The sequence below is a fragment of the Notamacropus eugenii genome, chromosome 1, assembly GCF_028372415.1.
Source record: "Notamacropus eugenii isolate mMacEug1 chromosome 1, mMacEug1.pri_v2, whole genome shotgun sequence".
In the NCBI taxonomy this organism is placed as follows: domain Eukaryota; kingdom Metazoa; phylum Chordata; class Mammalia; order Diprotodontia; family Macropodidae; genus Notamacropus; species Notamacropus eugenii.
This window is the reverse complement of record NC_092872.1, coordinates 128,384,585-128,401,104: the sequence shown is the minus strand read 5'-3', so window position 1 is coordinate 128,401,104 and position 16,520 is coordinate 128,384,585. Positions and strand designations below refer to the sequence as shown.

General features: G+C 44.6%; 1 protein-coding gene across 6 annotated transcripts in view; it reads left to right on the top strand.

The window, feature by feature from the left end:
* Nucleotides 1-16,520, top strand: part of MEGF11 (multiple EGF like domains 11) — a 475,650-nt gene that overhangs the window by 388,325 nt on the left and 70,805 nt on the right. For all 6 annotated transcript variants that reach the window (XM_072614460.1, XM_072614458.1, XM_072614449.1 and 3 more), the window contains exons 8-10: nucleotides 2,152-2,272; nucleotides 7,688-7,824; nucleotides 10,785-10,997. In XM_072614460.1, coding sequence (XP_072470561.1) covers nucleotides 2,152-2,272; nucleotides 7,688-7,824; nucleotides 10,785-10,997 — 471 coding nt within the window. The remainder of the gene's footprint in view (nucleotides 1-2,151; nucleotides 2,273-7,687; nucleotides 7,825-10,784; nucleotides 10,998-16,520) is intronic.

The window sequence follows — 16,520 nt, the reverse complement described above, 5'->3', positions numbered from 1 at the left end:
AGTCTCTGAGAGGCCTCTGCTGAGCCTACATCAGATGTGGACCCCTAGTATCAAGGATCAGATCTGTTCAGTTTGGGATCCCTGCAAAGAAAAGCAGAGTTCCTGCTCAGCCCTGGAACTGCCTCCTGTTCTTGGGGTTCCCAATGGCCAGTGCTGCTCTAGGTGCATACTACCCCTTACATACCAAAGTGTTCCCAGCAGACTCCTTCACTCTGATGCCAGAGGGCCTTTGGAAAGGGAGATACTAGAAAAGGCTCTCCTTAGCTTTCCTCTGTCACCCTTCTCAAGACAAGTTTTAGCTGCAAGGAGTCAATGACCAAACACCAAGGTCAAAGTCGGACTGCATTTAAATCCTGATTCTAGAAATACCTCCTTAGAGGTTGAGATGCCAGGGAGGCAATGTAGTGCAGAAGAAACAACTGGAATCTGGTCCCAAGTCTGCCATAATTCCAGATGTGTCACATCCCTGTCCTTTAAGCAGTCTGTTTTCTAGGCACACGAGCCCATTGGCTGTTGCTAGGCATTCCAGTCTCCCACCTACCCCACCTGGGATGCTCTCTCTTCCTCTTCTCTTCTTTCAAAGCTTAAGTCAGATGCCACCTTGGATGCCAAAGCCTTCCTATTTCCACTAGTTATGATCAGTCCTTCCCACCTCAAATTGTGTTGATTTGTCTGTGTAAACACTGTACTGCATCCCTAGCCCCAAAGGGAGAATGGAAGGTCCTTGAAAATGGGATTCCTTTTTTTATTCTGTCTTTGTGTTCTCAGGCCTGGGGTGGTACCAGCCATTCTCAAACCATACTACTTGCATCTTCCTCATCCTCCTCTTCCTCTTATCCCCCCACAAAACTTTGGGCTCTAAGAATGTGCTTTTACCTTATCTTCTGTGGTACCTGACTTCTGCAGCACCCCACTTTCTAGGAGTTCCCCAATGAAGTACCCACCACTCCCACCTCACTGGGCATTTGGCAGGGTCTAGCCTGCCAGGGCCTGTGTCTTTCTTAGCTTAAGGTACCTTTTCTGTTATAAGCCTGTGAGGTAAGCAGGGTCAGTATTCTTATCCCCAATGGGCAGATTTGGAAACTGAGATTTGGAAGCAGTTCTAAACCATGATTCCCCAACCCCACTGCCCCCTATTTCCAGCTCCAGTTTACGTATTGTATTCCCCCAATAGAATGTAAGCTCTTTATAACATGGAAATATATTTTGCATGACTGCACATATAAAACTTTATCAAATTGTTTGCCTTCTTAATGGGGGGGAGGGGAGGGAGAGAGTTTGGAATTCCTAAAATTTTTTACATGTAATTGGGGAAAAATAACATATAAAATTTAAAAAGTAAAAATTTTTTAAAATTTAAAAAAAGAATATAAGTTCTTTGAAAACAGGACTCTGCTTCTTTATGCCTGTACCCTCCAGTGCTTAGCATAGTGCCTATCACACAGTAAGCACTTAATCCTTTATCCTTCATTCATAGTAGGAGCTTAATAAATGTTTGGCAAATTAAATTTATTATGTGCCCTTAGGCAAATAAATTAATCTTCCTGGTCCTTGCTTTTTGAATCTTCCAGATGGGGATAATCATACTGGCTTTGCTCACTTCACAGGTTTATAACAGGGGAGGTGTATTATATGAAGATGGATCCAAGCCCTGGCATCTAGATTCCTCAGAACGTCTAGGGAGGTGCAGTGATGGACACTTAGCCAGGGAACTTCCAGAAAATGTGGCGTGTGAGCCCCAGAGGGACAAAGATTCCTGGGCCAACATTCTATTCCCCTGGTTGTCTGTACCACCTGTTGTTTTTGGTAGCAATCATGTACCTCCTCCTCATGTACAATCAGGTACACTTAGTGTTAGCCCAGATGCCTTCATTCACCCATCTCCAGTAATAGACTCCCCAGAGTGCCTCTGATCCAGGGATAGGGGCCCCCTTTCTTCCCTCCCACTATTTTCAGAGACTTCCAGAATCAAGAGGTTATCTCTGATTTATAGAGGGAGGACCTGAAGCTGAGAGGGTTGCCCAAGCTGGCACAGTGACCAGAGCCAAGTAGTCTGGGGCAACCCTGACATGTCCTGTCACCTGATGCTGAGTGCACCAGTGGGTCTGGCCCTCTTTTCACCCACAATTAATGAAGCTGTTTTCTTTTTAGCTGCGAGGAGCAGTGTCCACCTGGGAGCCATGGGGCCCACTGTGACCTGCGCTGCCCCTGCCAGAATGGAGGTACCTGCCATCACATCACAGGGGAGTGTTCTTGCCCCCCTGGCTGGATGGTAAGTGGGGTCTCAGCTCTAGTGGGTCAGAATTAGGGGAAGGGGACAAGAGAAATAGACAAAGGGACAGGGAAAGATGGATTTGGAGAATTTTCAGTTTTTCTCTCTACTCTTATTCAGGTCACATTGAGCACTAAATGGGAAGAAAGGGTATGAAAGAGCTAGATTCCTGCTTTGAGGTCCATTTCCTCTGTGAGTTTTGCATTAAACTTAATATAGTGATGAGGTCAGCAGGGGGATGCTACAAACTCAAAATCTTTTTAATGCTTTCATGATGATCTTTTTCAGTTACAAACAACTTCTCCTACCTAGCAGAACATCCTTAAGATAAATCCAGGCAAACACAACAAATGAACACATTTGTGACATACCATACATGTGTGCCACATTCCACACCTGTAGCCCACCATCTTTCTGTCAAGAGGCTGGAAACATACTGCACTATTGGTCCCCTGATGTCACACCCACACATTCTTTTAGCCAAGAATTTTCACCTATTCCCCGGTGCTCCCTAAACCTTCACTGGGGTTGCTCAGAAGCAGCCCCCAGGAAGGACTGACTTCTCTATGCTCCCCTCCCTCCATCCCTGTTTTTGCTTTCAAGGGAGACCCCCATTCATCTACCTCATCAGTACTACCCCTTTCCTAGAGGCACTAAGTGAATGAATGATACACTGAGGCTGTTCCCACTGGGACCTGAAGCCTCTCTGGTGAGGGGATGAGACTGTAGCTAGCTGAGCAGAAGCAGGATATTTTTGGAGGCTGTGAATACAGAGTACAGAGGGGGACAGTTTCAGGAGGAGGGAGTTGAGGAGCACCATTGATTAAGGAGGAAGCTGGGACTTGGGGTGGGAGGGAGGTTGTTGAGATAGCTACATGTCTCACATCTCCCAGCCCAGCCACCTGAGAACCCTAGGGGAAAATCTTGAAAGACCATCTTTTTGCAAGAACTTGGTCCCCAGAGGCCAAGCCAAGTGCATTTGAGCCAAGCAAGCAGATGGACAAGCTGAAATGAGATGAGGAAGGGAGGAGGGAGAGGTCAGGGACAGAGACAGAGACAGAGACAGAGGGAGACAAAGAGCCTCGTGAACACTTAGTGTGAGTTTCAAGGCTGCTCTCCATCATTAATGAAAGCAGTGCTGAGTCGTCATAGGAGGAGAAGGGAGAAAGAGAAAGTCAGAACATGCAGGAAAGTGTGGGATGGAGAGAGAACAGGCTTGGAAAGTAATTTCCCCCCACCCCCTTGACACCTCGAAGGATTTATTCCAGACGATAGAAGTTTGTGTGGATGAAGTCTTTGGGTTTGAAGACTTTATGTTTTTAATTTTATTGTAGACAATTGGATTTCTATTTTTGACACAAGGCATTTTACTTGCAGATTTGTATGAATTATTAATACCCCACACAGGCACGAACAGTCACAAAATAATGAATCAGAAGCTAAGGAGAGGGGGATGGTTGGGGAAAGGTGAGGAATATCAGAGATGGTCCACCCCCCACCAGGGTGACCACCACCCCACCCCCAGGTTCTTAGTGGTCTCCATTGTGCCTTTCCCTAGGTAGGGCGGTCACCATTCTGTCTGGTATCTGGAAGAAGAAAGCCCTGATTTTGGGGCTGTCCCTCAAAGGACCAGGGGACTGTACTGAAAAGGGAACTAGCTTTTTGCTATGTCTCCATGTTGACTCTCCTCTTCATCCCCCCATCCCACCCAAAGCAGAGAGTCCATGGGATCAAGCCCTCTGCTTAGGAAATAGGCCAATAGAACAAGTCACTTCTGGGCCTGCTCCCACTGACCTTGGTCTCATTTCCCTGATTCTAGAATGTGTTGCTCCAGCCCCAGGCAGAGTTTTGGTAAAATCCTGAGCTCTCTTTTTTCTTCCTTGTTTGGGAATCTGAGGCTTTGCAAAGAAGGAAAAAGGAAAGGGAGAGAGGACAGTGGGTGAAACTATTTCATGGCACAGCAATCAGAACCCAAGCCCAAATGAAGAGAGGTCCCTACCCACTCAAGTCAGTCAGTTCCCCAAACAAAGCATCCCACTTTCCATACTTTCCTGTGTACCAAGCCCCAATCTAGTCACTGCAAAGGAAGATGGACAAAGAGGAAAGCAGTTCCAGTCCCTGGGAGAAGCCAATTCGACAAGGGAAAGAGGAGATAAACTTATAAAACAACGTACAAATTATGAACATAAATGAAAATATGTAAGTAAAGATGAGCACAGAGTAGGCAAGCAAAGGGTAGGGATCAATCAAAGATGGTTTTCTTGAAGGAATGAATGAATTTCAAACCAGGCTTCAAAGGTGTTGGGATGAAGGAAGTGATGCCAAGTTGGGTGATTGCCCTTCTGGTGAATGAGTGAACAAAAAAGCATTTATTTAGCACTTCTCATTGTGCAAAACACTGAAAATACAAATGGACAAAGTAAAACAGCCCCTGCTCTCCAGAGCCACGTTCGAACGCTGCACTTTTGGGTTGTCTTCACCTATTGGATTCTAATGAGCAAAGACAACACAATGTGTCTAAACGAGTCGTAGACAGAGGGATATTTTACCAAAATCATTTTCTTTAAATGGAGATCTGACTAGGTCATTCACTGTTCCTTCAACTCCAGTGACCCTTGCTTTCTCAAGGACAAAATACATGTTCTCTCTTTAGCTTCTTTTCAGTCTTACTGGATATTATTCTGCCCCACCTATGCTCTGGATCTGGCAAGTGGCGTTGTCTTTGTTCCTCCATCTCGTCTCCATACCTTTGTAATGGTCATGTCCCACGCCTAGAATGCACTCCTTCCACACCTCCTTAATACACATCTCCTGCATGAAATCTGTCCGGCTGCTAGTGCCTTCCTTCCCAGAAATTATCTTTTTAACTACTTTTTACTTATTTTTATATGTTCATTTTATATTTTTACAAGTTCTCTCATCTGCCCCATTGGAATGGAAACTCCTCAAGAATGGAGCTTATTTCATTCTTTGTGTTTATGTTTTTAGCACTAAGCATAATCTCTGGCACAGAGTAGGCATTTAATAAAGGCAGCTTAGGTGGAAATAGAAAGTGATGAATTTAGAAATCACTTCCTTTCTCTGGTCCCTGGTTTCCTCATCCATAAAGTAAGCTGCATGGACTAGGTAATCTCTAAGGTTTCTTAGTTTGCCCTTTATAGTTTGTCCGAGAATCCATTAATTTTCTGTTACTGTAAGTTTTCAAGTAGGATCTTGGTGCCGACTTAGGTGGCAGAGTACATCGAGTACTGGACCTTTTGTCAGGAAGACCTGAGTTCAAATCCAGCCTCAGACACTTACTAGCTGTGTGACCCTAAGTAAGTCACTTAACTCTGTTTGCTTCAGTTTCCTCATCTGTAAAATGAGCTGGAGAAGGGAATGACAAAACACTCCAGTATCTTTGCCAAGAAAACCCCAAATAGGGTCATGAAAAATTGGACATGACTAAAAATGACTAAACAATAAGAGGGTAATTGACAAATATTTATTGGTTGATAGGGGAAGCCAGTGATAGTGAGTGGAGTCACTGCTCAATTGATTGATACATCCTTTCTAGAAATGGTAGTACAAGTTTTATTCTTGTTTCCAAAGCTAGGTAGGGGGCAAGGAGAGCAAGAAAGGGGAGAGGTAGCCTTTTCTTTTTTCTTCTTTTTTGGAGGCAGTCAGGGTTAAATGACTTGCCCAGGGTCACACAGCTAGTAAGTGTCAGAGATGGGATTTGAACTCTGGTCCTTCTGACTGCAGGACCAGTACTCCATCTACTGTACCACCTAGCTCCCCAACGGGGAGTACTTTCAAAAGTGCGGAGGTGAGCATGGATGAGCTCCTGGCTGGGAATAATAAACAGATTAATTTAGCTACAGCACAGGGATGAGGAGGGCCAGTAATGGGAATCAGTGGAAGACATGAGGGAGGAGACCAGCTGGTCCTCGAAGGACAAGCAGAAGAGTTTGGAGTTTAAGAATGAAAGGGCATATTATCCATGGAATCACATACGCAAAGGTAAATGTCCATAGTTAGGAGAAGAGCACCATCCCTGCAAAGATTGAGCCCTAAGACTGACTCCTTGCCCACTCGGGGTCTCCTCTTCACTGCCTGCTTCTCTGAGTCAAAATGTCCTTCTTCCCAATAGTATTTATTCTGAAACTGCCCTTCTCCATCTCATAGCTGTGCTGAGGCTTCTCCTGACATCCTAAATTGAGTTTAAAGGTGCCAGGACTATGGGACTACAAATTCTCCCAATATTCCCATGACCCTCACCAACAGAGAGGGACAGGAACTTTGAGGATTCCAGCCCTAGTCACTTAACGTGCATGTTCCCCTGTGCTAGAGGCTGACTTGATGAACAAGAGATGCTTGGTTTCCCAAGGGGAAGTTGGAAGAAGTTATTTGTTTCTTGGATTAATTCACTGGACCCCAGGAGAACTAGCCTAGAAAAGAGCAATGTTTGTTGACTCCTCATAATTCTCAAGATTCTTTTCTCTAGAATATAGAGGAGGAAAATTACTTTTACCAACAGAGATAGATGGATGGGCACTCTGTTGGGAGTGGGGGTGCTGGTTATCCCTGCCTGAGGTTTCCATAAGGGCAAAGTTATTTGTTCCCCATAGACCATGGACCACAAAGTTTAGAATGTGATAATGTACCATTTGTCTCATCTCTGGTGACTAAATGTTTTCTGTTTCCTTCATGCTCAAAGGCCCTTAAAGACAACATCCATATCTCTACCTTCCCTTGACTGTATCTCTCATAGCACCAAGCACAGGGCTAGACACATAAAAGGTATTTTCTAATGATTATAGTTAGAACTAAGGTTAATGGTTCCAGGTCCCATGGCCAAAGGTTATTCATCCAGTGAGTGATACCCCGGGGTCAATTAGCGTGGAATAGCAGCTCAAGCCAGATTTGTCTGTAAGAGTAGATTTACATGGAGGGTGACAGTTAATAATTCCTACAAATCTACACTAAAACCAATCTTCAAAGGAAAAATATCCATACAACAGAGTATCAAAAAAGTAAACAGGACAGTAGATATACTAGCTGGTGGCAAAATAAAGACTATTATGCTAGGTCCTTCCAGCATCAGCCAGGCCTTCTCATTTGTCTGCATGGATAATACAAACTTTTATCAGTCATCTCTAGCATGGGTTCTTAACCTGAAGTCTGTGATTTAAAAAAAAAATTATAACTATATTTCAAAATAATTAGTTTCCTTTATAATCTTACATATTTTATTTTATGCACTTAAAAACAATGGGGCCATAGTATCGCCAGATTATGAGAGAAGTCTGTGATGCAAAAAACAGTTAAGCAGCCATCATGTAACTGGAGGGCTGACCTCACCACTCCTCTTGGTAATCCAACTGTTCCTTGGTCAGCACAGGGCAGACAGAATTTCTTTCTTCTCTTTTTCAGGGAGTGGTGTGCGCCCAGCCCTGCCCACCAGGGACATTTGGCATCAACTGCAGCCAGAACTGCCCATGCCACCACGGAGGGCAATGTGACCATGTGACAGGACGGTGCCAGTGTGCAGCTGGCTACATGGGGGATAGGTAAGAAGTCACCTACATGCCAGTTGTCCTGATTTACCTTTTACCCTTTACCCTTCACCCAGTCTAACATCTTTACCCAAGATTTATAGTGATTCTCCCTGAGGGAAGGAGGAAAGTAAACTAGCCAATCTCAGTTATATATAATGGAGTTGAGCTGGTAATCCAGAAGTCCTATCTGCTTTAGCTTTAGAGAAATCAATCACTTTGTTCACCTATCTGTAGCATATCAGAGAGTCAGTGAAGCATGGTGGATTGTGCTGGCCTTGGAGTCAGGAAAATCCAGGTCCAGGTAAAGCCTGCTTCTGTTGCATTCCAGCTGTGTGACCATGGACAAATCTCAGTCTCAGTGTCCTACGTCATTCCCTGAGACTGAGCTGAGATGAGCTGTGAATGTCCACTGGTGGAGACAGTTTCCACACTCTGAATTCCACTTTAAATTCTGTTCCCCAGAGTTATTTTTTCTACTACCCTTCAGACTGTGTATATTTCTGCCATAGTACAGCTGGCCAGTCCTGAAGGCTCTGCTGGGGTGGGAGGTACAGGGTGTGGATCTATGACTGGGACCAAGGAGAGTCTTCATCAGGAACACAGACACACAGCAGAGACACTTAAACTGGACAAAAGGTCAAGCTCACATCTGAGATGGAAAATCAGAAAGGAGCCAAGCTAAGGGTCTTTCCAGCCCCCAAATCTACAAATCCACCTTGATGTTTGTTGTCCAGTTTTCCCTCAGACTGGCTCACTCCTGCATGAATACTCAGCCCAGTTTTTACAGTGATGGCTTGTAAGGATGCAGCTGGAGCCTAGACATTTCCTGTTTTCTATCTTGCCCTTACCTATAGCCTGAGGTCATTTAGAAACAGTGTAATTTCTTTTAGAATCTGCATTCATGTACACAGCATTTCCTTGCACCTGGCCTCCAGAAAGCCCTAGAAACATAAAGCATACTTGGATCAGTGCTTGATAAGGAATCCAAAGACCTAGGTTTTCAAATTCCAGTTCTGTTACTTTCTTAACTGTGTGCCTATGGACAAATCACTTCACTTCTGTAAAATGAGGGGTTTGGACTAAATAGAGCCTGAAGTCTTCTAGTTCTGTACCCTAGGGATTTAAGTTGGTCTTTGGAGGAACTCAGAACTGAAACACCCCTCCACAGGGCATAAGCCACTGGACCCAGAGCAGAGCAAGAAACATGGATGAGAGGGGAGTATAGAACACAGGAATCTGGGAGAGCAGGGAGGTCTGTTCTAGTGCAGAACATTACTAGGATAACTACCAGCCAATCGCTCAAAGAAAAAGACAGCCCTACTGTCCCACTGGCTGGGCCCAGCGTCACTGTTCCATGGCCTAGCATCCGTGTTTCCTAACCCGAAAGAATGTCAGCTATTGTGCTTTATTCCCAGTCAGCCAACCAAGGGACAAAGCATCCAGGGTACAGAGGGAGAAAGGCAAAAGTCAATCTGACTTTCAAAAGTCAGACGGCTCCCATCTCCATGCTCTAGTGACAAATTCCGGGGGAAGGGCCCACAGCAAACCTAAATGCCCTTTGGAAAGCCCCATGGATCGATCTGCTCAAGCAGAAAATGGGAAGACCTGGTGATATTTGGCTTGTGTGTCTACACGGGCCACCTCGTGTTTAATATTTTGTGAAATTGCCTCCATCCATTTTGCTGGTGACAGCCACATTAACCCAACCCAAATCATCGCCGAGCATATTAAAGTTCAGCGGGTGTAATAACGCGGCCTCCCCGGATAGGCAGGAACAAATGTAAATTAAACAAGAAACATAACTACGGCTTTGCAGCTCATTTTGTGATTTAATTGAGCAATGTATCTGGTTGTTAATGGCATTATTGGACACGTTAGATTGATATGTTGCAAAGGAAGGATGTTTAAGTAGAGAACTAATTCCTGCTGTGATTATCCTTATGTTCCAGAGGCCCCGTTATTAGCATGCTTTGTGTAAAATTCATTAGCAGGAGCTGCTTGATCTCTAAATAAATAAGTTGTTTAAATTGTTAGCAGGAAAAAAGGCTAATTATGCAAATGGATTAGGTCGTCAATATTTCATTCCAGATGCTTTTCTTCATGCTATACAGCACTTCATCATCCCTATAAATATAACCAGAGGTAAAGTGCCCTGCAGAGGAGGCAAGAGTCTCTGAGATCACTGGCCCCTCCTGCTGGTGAGAAGTGGGTATGGCTATAGTGCGGTGTAATAGAGGGTGCCCTTCAAAAACGTACAAGCTGTGTGACCATGGGCAAACTGACAGACCTCTCTGAGTTTCAGTTATCATTCCTCTGTAAAAGGGGATATGATAGTGCCTGCCTCACAGACTTGTCAAGAGGATCACATGAATTCACATTTGTCCAGAGTCTTGCAAGTTCTAGAACTTTATGTAGATGTTAGATGCCATTGTTATGACTGGTGGAGATGAGAGGTGCTCCTGCAGTGCATGAATCCCATGCCAACAAGACCAAAAGGGCAAACGCCAGCACCGCAGCCTAGTGATCCCTCAGGAGAACCATGCTGGGGGGTGACAGGTCTGTCTCGATTATTTGAATTTAGTGTTGAAATTGGGTCGAAGGGTTGAAATATGGCCTGGCATCCAGAAATGGGGGAGGGGACATTCCAGATGGGTAAGGACTCAACTTGGTATAACCCCCTGTGCCATGTTGAGGCTTATCAGCCTGGAATGTCTCCCCCTTTTCTGTATGTAAATCCTGGATAAGTAAGAGAGAGCTGTACGTGAAGTCACCTGAATTTCCACGTAACCTGAGATGCCAGCTGACCCAACCTTGGACAAGTCATTTATTTTCATTAAGGCTTCACTTTCCTTATCTGTAAAATGAGGAGGGGCTGGACTTAGCCTCTAAGATCTCTTTCAGGTCTAAATTTGGGATCCTAACTCCTACCACAGTTTGGGGAAGCTTCAGCTGCTCTCTGTGTTACCCTGCAGATGCCAAGAGGAGTGCCCCATTGGGACCTTTGGATTCCAGTGCTCCCAGCGCTGTGACTGTCAAAACGGGGCCCAGTGCTCGCCAGCCTCTGGTGCCTGTGTGTGCGACCCAGGCTACAAAGGCCCTCGATGCCAGGAGCGCCTATGTCCAGAGGGGCTACATGGCCCACAGTGTACCAAGCCTTGTCCCTGTAATGTCACCAACACACTCAGGTAGGTGTTTCCAAAGACTGATGAGGCAACAGGGTGTCAGGGCAAGGGGACGGGATGGTGAAAGGCCGAAGAGTGCTGGGTTTGAAGAAGGGGTGTAGACCCACTCACAGGAAACCATGCTCCTGGCTGCTGCTGATCCTTGTCCACTTGGAAGGGACTAAGGTAGCAGGAATCTGGATCTAGGGAATGACAGGTGTGAACAGAAGAAGACAAACTAGAAAATATCCCTAGTCTTTCAGGCAGAAGACCTAGGTTAGAGCCCTAGCCCTGACACTTACTAACATCATGACACTGGGTGATGTATTTCCCTGTCTGGGCTTTCATTTTCTCATCTAAATAATGAAGAGACTATGTTCAGGTTTTCTTCCACCTCTAACATTGTATAATTGAGGTTACCTCTCAGGAGAGCACGGAGAACTCCTCCCCACTCCCACCCCCAATAGAATGCTGATGAAAAGTTATGGAATTTCCTTTTGCTACAACTCTTTAAAAGTAGGAATGGCACCCCTCTACTTGCCTCCACCCCCATGTAGCTAGCCTGAGATATGAGCAGTCCTGTCTAGAGGCAATAGAATGCATCATGAGCACAGCATGTTAGAGGCCCTGGATTCTGATTCTAACTGCCTACATGACCTTGGACAAGTCACTTAACTTCCCATGGCCTCAGCTTCCTCATCTGCAAAATGAAGGGGTTGAACTAGTTGACCTCTGAAGTCCCTTCGAATTTTATACCTGTGACCATGTACGTGCTGATGGTATTCAGGAAAATACTGTCAGATGAGTCTGTGGCCCTATGAAACAGGGCAGGCAGGGACTGATGGTCTGCAAAATTTGAATGATCTGATAAGGTTTAAGTACAGCTAGGTGGCTCAATGGATAGTGTGTTAGCCCTAGAGCCAGAAGGAGCCAAGTTCAAATCTGACCTCAGACACTTCTAGCTGTGTGACTCTGGGCAATTCACTTACCCCTGTTTGCCTCAGTTTCCTCATCTGCAAAATGAGCTGGAGAAGGAAATGACAAACCACTCCAGTATGTTTGCTGAGGAAGCTCCAAATGGAGTCAAATGTGACTAATCAACTCAACAGCAATAATAACAAACTCCTGCTCCCACTCCCATCGTCCTGCTTTCATTTATGTTTGGTGGGTGATCTGCCCCCATACATCCTGGATACAGAGAGCAGTTCTTCATCTTGATTATAAAATGGCAGAATTTTACTGGTCATCTGATTATCTCATCTCTGTTTAAACATTTCCAGTGATGGGGAGCTCACTACCTCACAATATAGTCCATTAACTCCATTGCTGGTCAGGTCTGAGTGTTAAAATGACCTGCTTTGTATTGAGTCAAAATCTAGCTCCTTGAAACTTTTATCCATTGATCGTAGTTCTGCCCCCTGGCAAGAACCATGTCTTAATGACTGTAGTATCATCCCCTGTGGCTAGCACAATACACTATGTATAGCAGGCACTCAATAAATATGGTCAGATACATGAATGAACCCCAAAGAATTCTACCCCCTCTTCTCTACTCAACCCTTCTTTTATGAAGGGATGGCTCTCATGTCTCTTCTAAGCCTGTTCCTTTTGAAGGCTCAAATGTTCCTTTTTCCTTCAGGTATTTCTCAGAATTGCCTCTCAGATCCCTTCACTTGTCTCTAGACACACTTCAGTCTGCAGTTTCCATCTTAAAATGTGTTCATAACTGGACACAGTCATTCAGATGTGGCCAGCTCCATAGCTTCTCATGATCTGTACTCAAGTACTTGAGTCAGAGCTGCCTAAGGTCACGCTATGTGGGGCAGCCACATCAAGCTTTGGCTGTATGCGTCCACAGTCTCACTGTCTTAGAAAGCTTCCCTTCTGGGGTCTGCTAATGCAGCCAGGGTCTCTGGCATCAATGACCCAGAAGACAAGTCAGAGAATACTCCCACACACATATATCCATCCCTCCAACTTGAGTAGAGCCTGGCCTCTAACTCTAAACAGCCCAGAGCTTGTGTAAATAGGAGGGTCAGAGTGGAGCAAAACAGAAATATGAGTGACAGATGAGGGATTATCCAAGACAGAGGGACAGAGATTACTCCCTATAATTGAGCCTCATATGCTTACTAGCTGTGTGACCCTGGGCAAGTCACTTAACCCTGTTTGCCTCAGTTTCCTCATTTGTAAAAATGAGCTGAAGAAATGGCAAACCTCTCTAGTATCTTTGCCAAGAAAAACCCAAATGGGGTCACAAAGAGTCAGACACAACTGACATCACTGAACAAGTATAAAAAAGCTTCATTCCATAAGGGGACTTAACATGTACACTTATAAATATATAGAGAGAAAATATAGACAAAGCTAAATATGTAATGGTAATGGTAATGGAGGAGGCACTAATATCTAGAGAGATCAGAAAAGTCTTTCTGAATTACATCCTCCAGTGTCCATGCTGTCCTGTCTACCCCTCTCAGATGGGTTTTCAATAGGGAGGATGAAGAGACAAGAAGCAAGAGGGGGTTCCCATTGTCTCACCTCCAAGAGTTTTGCAATTGGATTCCTCCCTTCAGACTCAGGAGTTATTGAGGCTGCCTCCTGGTCATCTTTCCTTCCTCCTCTCTCACTGCTTCTTTCATTTATTCACTCCATAAAAAGGGATCAAGCCCCTACAATATGTAGTCTCTGTCTCTTTCTCTCCCTGTCTCTCTCTGTCTGTCTGTCTCTCTCTCTGTCTCTTTCTCTCTCTGTCTCTCTCTCTCTCTGTCTCTCCCTCTCTCTCTCTTTCTCTCTCTCTCTCTATCCCCCTCCCTCCCTCCCTCTCTCTCTTTCTCTGTCTCTTTCTCACCCCCTCCCCCTCCCTCCCTCCCTCTCTCTCTCTCTCTTTCTCTCTCTCTCTCTCTCTTTCTCCCCCTCCCTCCCTCCCTCCTTCTCCGCTGCTCCTCACCCACCACTACTATCTTCCCCTCCCCTCCCCTCTCCCGGACCTCCCAGTCTTCCTTTGACACATGCAGCTGCTGTCAGTCCTGAAAGAGGTGGAAGAAGAACGGCAGGCAGATTCTGCTTGGGAGCTGTCCACACTGCAGGGGTTTTGTCTGTGATGATGATTCGTGAAGACAGTGGAGATGCTGGACGCTCTCCTCGGCCCCCCAGGCAGCTTCCCCTCCTTTCCTGGCCTCACGTTGGCTCCCTTTGATTTTTACTACTTGATTGTCCTCAAATCAACATAAAGTCATTGTGACCTTCAAGGGCTTTGCCAGTAATGGCTACTCAGTCAATATTTGTGGATTTGATTGGATTTGATTTTTACTAACCTTCCTCCCAAGCCCTCTGGGATGTCAAGGAGTCTCTGATTGCAGGAACTGTATAGGATTGGGGGAAACTGAGGCAAAGATCACAGAGTGACCATGAAGCTCAGACTGGTGACCTCCAGGGCCTCTGCTGAGTCAACCTAAGTGTTCCTTCAGTCATTCAGCAAGCGCTTACTGAGCACTTATTGTGTGCAAAGGCACAGTGGGGGACATGGAAATGACAAAGAAGACAGAGTCCTTGCCCTCTAGGACCTTAGATTCTACAAGGGGAACCAAGGCGCATATATATATATATATATATATGTGCATATATACATACATATATATATATAAATAGTCTAGTCAATGCAAAGCAGCATGTATTAAGTGACAAGTTCAGGGAGTCTTTGGATCCCCAAGGGACCCATGGATAGATTTCAGGGTGTCCATGAACTTGGATGGGATAAAGTTTATGTCTTTACTTCAGTGTAATTGGTTTGTTGGTCATCCTATGTTTTTGTTTAATTTTGTGCATTTAAAACATTATTCTCAATTATCTAATTTACTTCTCTACTTTATATGTATATCCCTAAATTTTTAAATATATCTTTTAAACATATAGATATATATCTTTTATATATAAATATATATAATATATATCTCATATAAATATATCTTTTAAATCTTTTAAAATAATTTTCTAATAAATACAAAACTATCTCAACTAATTTTAACCAAGTTAATAAATAACATGAAGAATAACATCTCAAATAAAACTTTAAACTCCAAATTAAAAGAAAAAACATTACTCTGAGAAAGGATCCATAGGCTTCTCCAAATTGCCAAAATGATCCATGACACACATAAAAAGCTGAAGAACCCCTTTCTAGTGAGTAGTCCAGGCTACAGGTCAGAGAAAAGATCAGTATAGATTAGAGTGATCAAGGAAGGCTTGATGGAGGAGAAAACTTTGGATCTAGACCTTGAAGAGGAGAAGTAGGATTCCAGTAAGGAGAGATAAATGGGGAAGGTTATTCCAGGCTCTATGTTTCCCAGTATGATTGGCTTGGGTATATGAGGTGTGTCTGGGTATCTTCCTGAAAAAAAGGACAGAATTAGCACCCCACTACCATCACTCTTAAAGGACATGTTGAGGGCAGAGTTGTGGCTCATTCAGGGATAAAAAGAAAAATTGCTCCCATTGACATAGAACATGTTCTCTCTACTGTAAATGTCCCAACCAAGCCCCCAAATTAAATAGCTATTGTTATCCCATTGATTCTTGCACAACCTTGCCCTGCATAATTTATCATTTCCATAAAGGATTCCTCTATGCATTATTTAGCTGGATAATTCCTTCCCTCCTCACCCACCACACCCCTTTGCTAATCTCAGCTCATCTAATATTGATGATTATTTATTTGGTTTAATGTCTTTAACACACACTGAGTTTCAGGACCAAGTGGCAGGTTAGCAACTTTTTCTGAAAGGGCAGGAAGCCCCTGGGAGATTCTGAGGGAACACGTAGCCTGGGTGTCTACACTAACAACTCCTCCAAACCTGTACTTCACAAGAGACCACTCCCTGTTCTGAGTTTATTGCACCCACTCTCTGCCTGCTGGCAGGTGTGCCCCCAATAGGACATTGTCTTTCCTATTTTCAAAGATTTTTCTCCCTCCCTTAGGTACCCTTTTCCAAATTTTGATCTCCCTCAACAGTCACGAAGTTCTCCATAACTTGCTGAAGCTGTTTTGCTGTTCTCACTTCCCCTTCTGCTGTGCCCTCACTGGAGCCAGAGAACAGCTCAGAACCTCTCTGTGTGACAGTGGGCTTTTACGGGTCAACCCTTCTCTCCACCCTGGGCGTCTGCCCCTCTGCAGACTTCAGTGGGGAGAGGGGAAGGAAAGAGATGTCAACAGCTGTCAGTCTGAACATACTGGGGAACCTCTAAAGGTCCTCATTAACCCAGGAACAATTAACAATTGTTCCTTCTTTGGTCAGCACACCTAAGTAGAAAGGCCTTGACTAAATGGTATCTTTTTTCTATAATGATGAAAAGCACCCTCTCAAAGTCTTTCCCTTCTCAGTGCTTCAGCGTTTCTACCTTTGCAGTGAATTGGTCATATCATTCCCCTTAGACACAGTAGGAAGAAAGAGCTACTGTACCCTTGAGAAACGGGGGAATTGCTGTTTACCTCATGCAATGAAGGCAGCTTTGAAGATGCAGAGGCTTGTCATTCAAGGATTAGCTAAA